The 6,524-nt window shown below is 33.6% G+C and overlaps 1 protein-coding gene across 1 annotated transcript; it reads left to right on the top strand.

The window, feature by feature from the left end:
- Positions 1-202: 202 nt before the first annotated feature.
- On the top strand, positions 203-3,315 carry LOC107878067 (cytochrome P450 72A397). The gene is made up of 5 exons (XM_016724943.2): positions 203-506; positions 827-1,047; positions 1,141-1,388; positions 1,727-2,111; positions 2,743-3,315. Exons 1-5 carry the CDS (start codon positions 236-238, stop codon positions 3,166-3,168), a joined length of 1,551 nt encoding a protein of 516 aa, XP_016580429.2. The 5' UTR covers positions 203-235; the 3' UTR covers positions 3,169-3,315.
- The last annotated feature ends 3,209 nt before the right edge of the window (positions 3,316-6,524 follow it).

Raw genomic sequence — 6,524 nt, 5'->3', positions numbered from 1 at the left:
ACAAAAAGTTTAAATAATTTAAAATATTATTATAAAATTTCATTAATCTAAATATAGTAACCTAATTTAAAATTTAACAACCAAATAAATAAAAATTAATTTAGAATTTAACAATCAAACAAATAAAAGTTTTAATTAAATAATAAAATTATACATCAAGTAGCAGCATAAGCCGACTAGTATATATAATGTAGAGACAAGAACCCAAGGAACAGAAACTTGAGAGGCAGAAAGCATGGATATTGCAGTTTTAATTGCTTTGGCGGTATGCTTTCCGATTGCCTTTTGGTGCCTGAAATTGCTCTACTTTGTATGGTGGCGGCCAAAAACAGTAGAAAATGAGCTGCGGCAGCAAGGAATATATGGCCGTCCATATAGGTTTCTTTTTGGAAACCTTAAGGAGATGATAGAGATGAATAAAATAGCCAAATCTAAACCCATGCCTTTGCACCACGATTATACCCCTCGACTTAATCCATTGTTCTATGAGCTCGCCGCCACTTACAGTAACTACTCTTATTAATTTGCATGATTTTCTTTATTATCAAAAATAAAACTTTAAGAGTGTTAAAGATCTAATATATATGTATGAGAAATCTTGCTAAGAATATTCAGTGTTTAATATATATATGTATAAAAAGTGGAATACTATCATTTCATTAAGATCTACATGTGTAGTATACTTTTTGGCGAATGGTGTTCAACTAATCATCTGCTTATGTGCTCTGCCTCTGGTGCCGAAGAGTACTTTCCTTAACTGTTTTTTTTTTAAAAAAAAAATAAAAATTTGTGCATTGATTCTTGCTACATTATGCCTTCATTGCAGAGAAACTATACTTGTTTTGGCTAGGACCTATACCTCGAGTGACCATTTTGGATCCGAAGTTAATAAAGGAAGTACTGTCTAACAAATCGGGTGAGTTCAGAAAACCGAAAATCAGCGCTTTCCTCAAGCTATTTGTAACGGGGCTTGGGACGTACGATGGTGAAAAATGGGCCAAACACAGGAAAATTCTTAATCCGGCTTTCCACATGGAAAAATTGAAGGTGATAATAAGTATTAGTTGCTGGTATATATTCCTTATAATTAAGTCATTCTGGTTCATAGGCTTATAATTGTCATTTTGGCCTTTGGCACAGCTGATGTTGGGAGCATTTGCTCACTGTACAGAAGACATGATAAGCAGATGGGACAAGCAAACTGGATCAACTGGTTCTTGTGAATTGGATATATCTCAAGAATTTCATAGTTTAACTGGAGACATGCTATCCAAAGCAGCCTTCGGTAGCAACTTTGAAGAAGGGAAGTTAGTATTTTCACTTCTGAGGGAGCAATGTGAACTAATTTTCACTGCAAAGCTTGCTATTAATGTCTTCCCATGGTTACGGTACTTCTTATTAACTAGTTCATTCATTTCCCTCCCTTGATTTCGTAATTTAATTGTTTTCCTTTTTGGTTTAATAAATGTTTAAGTACGGGTGGAGCTAAGTGAGGAAAGGGGTTTGGTCGAAAATTATACTGTGCAGATGAATAACTATGTTGTACATTAATTATTGAATTTCTTGTTTTAACGAAAAAAATTAGTGAAAAATCAAAGGGGTTTAAAAAGTGTTGTAGATCATAGTTTCAAGACCTGCGTGTGACTTTCTATTTTATTTTTTTAAATGCCTTTATAAAAAACATCTGAGCGTCATTGATCTCAACAATTGATGTTTTATGTAAAAGGTTTGTGCCGACGAAAACTAATAGGAGAAGATTGTACATCTATTACACAGTTCGTAATTCGCTGAAAGGAATAATAGAGAAGCGAGAGAAAGAGGTACAATCAGGAAAGGCACACAATGACGATCTCTTGGGTTTGTTAATGAAATCTAATCAAGAAGAACAGCAAGGGGATATGAACTCGAGCAAAGGGATGAGTACAGAGGATGTGATAGAAGAATGCAACTCTTTCTACTTTGCTGGTCAAGAGACAACTGCAACTTTATTAACATGGACTGCAATTGTATTGACCATGCATCCAGATTGGCAAGAGAAAGCTAGGAAAGAAGTTCGTGAAATCATTGGAAAAGATGAGCCTAAGTTTGATCAACTGAACCAGCTAAAGATCGTAAGATACTTTCTTTTCATTTCCCGTTGTACTTTTTCCTTCCTTTTTAGTCCCTTCTAAAACTTATATTTGGAATTTATTTTTTTACTTTACATGTCTAATATTACCATTACTGATATGCTCTTAAGTCATAGAAACTGGGATGGATGCACAGTTCAGGGTTCAGATTTCACTACATTGTGTAGCTCTGATCCAAACATCACATTTGTATTTAAATATTCTTTTAATATGTACAAATTATTGATTTAGAACCAATAACTTGAAAGAATTTGAATCACAATCCCATAAACTTTAAATTCTAGATGTACCTCTTTGTAGAAATGTATGGTATGTTTAGGACTACTAGTTATGGCCTGGTCAAACACAAAGGGTGTACAAGTGACAGAGGCTGATGTAGAGGGTCATCAAGGGTTCATGTGAACCCAGTAGCTCTATATTAAGAAATACAGTCAATATTGATTTGATTGAACTTAGTTATTTTTGCTGCATTAAGATAGAGCCGTCGTAGGAACCATGAATTACAAATTTTGGATTCATCTCTAAACCTATTTATATTTATTCGGTATTAACTCTATTAGAAACGAATCTATGGACAACTATAATATCTGATTTATTTGATTCTGCTATGTAGGTAACTATGATCTTGAATGAGGTTCTGAGGTTATATCCATCAGGCTCTCTTGTTAGAGAAACAAACAAGAAGACGAAGCTTGGAGAATATACAATTCCATCAGGTGCACAGCTTTTAGTGCCTCTACAAACAATCCATCGCGACACAGAGGCATGGGGAGAAGACGCTCTAATTTTCAACCCAGAAAGGTTTTCGGAAGGGGTATCAAAAGCAGCCAAGGATCTGATGTACTTCCCCTTTGGTTGGGGTTCTCGGATATGCCTTGGAATGAATTTTGCAATGATTCAAGTGAAGCTTGTTTTGGCTAAAATCTTACAGTACTACTCCTTTGAGCTTTCCCCCTCCTATGCTCATGGTCCTACAATGCCAGCTCTTGTTCTACAACCACAATATGGTGCTCCTATAATTGTTCGAAAGCTATCATGATTGTTTATTCATGTCTCATGCTCATTATTAGAAAGGAAATAACTTTGTTTTGGGTGACCAAAAGATGAATAAATCACTTCTATGTTTCCAGTAAAAGATGTTAAAGATAAGGTAAGCTTTTCTAATTGAATTTAACTTCTCTATCCACCAAGAGTATGATGACAAAATGATATTATGATTTGTTTAATTTAGATTCAAAATTTTGCGTTTATGAGTTCTTATAGTAGTAAATTCAAGTTAAAATAATAATATCAATACAATTACTGTCATTATAAGAGTAACTCCAAAAGAGAATAAATAATGAGAAGAAGGAATCTGATAAGCAAAATAGCAGACTTTAATATAAAGTCAAGCAAATAGATAACATGACAAATATCTGAATAATACAACTTCAATTTCCAAAGATCTAGTGTCATGGTAAGAGTAACTCTAAAACAAACATAAGATACGAACATGCAACATCTTTCTCTGAAATAAAGTAAAGACATAAGAGAACAAGATGAAGTCGGAAACAGACTTCGGATGGGGAGCTCAACTTGACTACGAAACCCCAAAGATCCACAAAATCACAATTCACGAGTAGTACTTGACCAAATGATCTGCATTAAAAGGGTACAAAAAGTAGGAGTGGGTAAGATCCATTTGTACTTGGTATGCATCATAGCCTGATAAAAAAATTAGACCACTAAATAAGTAAAATAAACTATGAGTAATGCATCTGTGCTGCAAACAGGAAAGTCCCAATGACTCAAGTCCAACCACTCTTAACAGTAATAATTCAATCTCATGACTCAAGTCCAACCACTCTTAACAGTAATAATTCAATCTCAACAACAGAGTAAAAGTATCAGCACCATATATAAAAAATTCTAGTGCACAAAACCATTCACATAAAAGAAATGAAATGTAGTACAACACAATAATATTGTATGTATGTGATGCACAAATGTTCGCCTTGTATACACCCTTGAAGCCTTAGCTTCCAGGATGTTCCATAGTAACATCAGTTCCATAAAAATGAGTAATGAATGAGTATGCATGATTATAGTAAAATCAACAACATACAATAATCAGTTCAACAATTACATGAATTTAAATCACCCAAATCTCAGTAAGTCATGATATAAGCCCTCTCATGGCAACACAATAGTAAAGAATCATATAAGCCGTCAATGAAATCAATTCAAGCCCTCATATGGGCATCACAATAATAATAAAGAATAATTGATGCCCAAACAAGACCAACACTAGCCCTCACTTAGACATCATAATGATAATAATCTCCCATATTAATAATATGGTTCACACAAGCCCCCCACACGGACAACAAGATAGTAGTACTGATTTCAGAAGATTAAAATAATGATAAAGTCCTTAACCCACAACATACATTACATGAATTATTATATACCTACTACAGTTTAAAGAAAGTAAAGTCATAACATATCTTAAAAATTAAATCACGAGCTTGAACCCCTCAACAAGAAGTATTTCATTTTCGAGCTACTTTAGAATGCTCCCAATCTATCAAAACTTAATTCTACACGTAATTAGGAGTCTATTTATACTCATATTGAATTCTACACGTAATTAGGAGTCTATTTATACCCATATTGGCATACTTTGCTTCGAATTCAAAATCACTTTAAAAAACAACTCTGAAAATAAATAGGTAAAAATGAAATTTTAATATAGAATCATATTTACCCATACTTTATGGGTTCTAAATCTGAAGCTCCATAAAAAATGAGTTAAAATCATGTTAGAAATTATAACAATACTCATTTTTTACTTTACCATGTAAAACCCAAAATCTCAAGTTTAAAATTCAAGTTTTGAAGATGATTTCATAATATAATCAATGGATAATGGATAAAACTAGGTTTAGAAGCTTTTCCAAAACAAAGTTGATGAAAAGTCCTCCTAAATTCTCCTAAAATCATGTTCATTAGCATAAAAATGTTGAAAATGGAGTTGAATCACAAAAATGGGGTTTATATATTATTTTGGTGAACAGAGTCTCACAATCGCAATACCCACAGCGCAATCGTGAGGGTCAGTGTTGATCGCTAAAATTTTGATCATTATGATATGGGAATAGGTTGTGCGATCGCGATTCATTTACCTGACTTGATCCAATTCAAGATCACGATTGCGGTGCCCCACCTCATGATCGTGATGAATGCGAAATTGAATCTCCATGATCTCAACTCCTTACCATACTATCATGATGAGAAATTGACTAGTGCACCAGAAATCAGGCACCAACAATAGTTCAAGTCTCAAAATATTTCAAACCGATCCTCGAAATTCATTTGGGACCCCATAGAAATTATCTCATAATGTTATTAGGATAATTTAAATATTTTGGACTCATTGAAATCATCGAATTTACGAAAAGATCATTATCAACAAGGTTCACTTGAACCCCATTAGGCAAAAAATAAACTAATTTCTCATTCAAACAATTAGTAATCATCATAAAGCCCCGATATCCGAACCAATTGCTCTAGTAATCTAAAATCAGCATTCTAAATCTAATGTAACTGACAGAATCACCAACCGATGCCCGAATTGAAAAATATTTATCAAAGTCAATTATATCACTTTAAAGGATGCTCAAAACCTCAAACTTATATAAATCATTTATCAGCGCTTTGAAATCATGTCATCCATCCCACAACTCATAAATTATATAAAACAATAACAACGAAGGGTAAAATGGTGAAAACATATAAAACTAATAATCACCAAGAGGATTGTTATATTATCCACCACTAAAATACACATTTTCCTCAAATGAAAAATAATGAAAGTACCTAAACCGATAAAATGTTGGAGGTATCTACTCCGTGTTCGGACTCAACCTTCTATGAAAACTACTCAATCGGGTGATGTCTTTACTTAACATTCACAGAAAAAATATTCGTGGATCTCAACTTTCTATTCTACCTATCCAAAGTCTCCTCCTCAAAGATCAAATCATGATCTAAATCTATAGAATCCTACCAGATCACATGAGAATCATCTGAAAGGTATCACTTCAACATCGAAACATAATATACCAGATTAACATTTGACAGATTCAGAGGTAAAACCAACATATAGGCCACATTATTGACCTTCTAATGAATCTCAAAAGGTCCATTAAACCTTATACTAAGCTTTTCTTTCTTTTCGAATCTCATCACACCCTTCAAGGGTGATACCCTTAATAATACCCGCTTACCAACCACGAACACCACATTGAAAATCCATTGATTGACATCACTCTTTTGACTACTCTGGGAAGAATTGAATCTCTCAATAAATACGTACCCTAAGGTCGAAACTCAAAGAAATCAAACCATTCCATG

This window comes from Capsicum annuum, chromosome 7 (assembly GCF_002878395.1).
Source record: "Capsicum annuum cultivar UCD-10X-F1 chromosome 7, UCD10Xv1.1, whole genome shotgun sequence".
NCBI lineage: Eukaryota > Viridiplantae > Streptophyta > Magnoliopsida > Solanales > Solanaceae > Capsicum > Capsicum annuum.
Note: the sequence above shows the minus strand (reverse complement) of the source record. Positions and strands in the feature narration are given on the sequence as shown.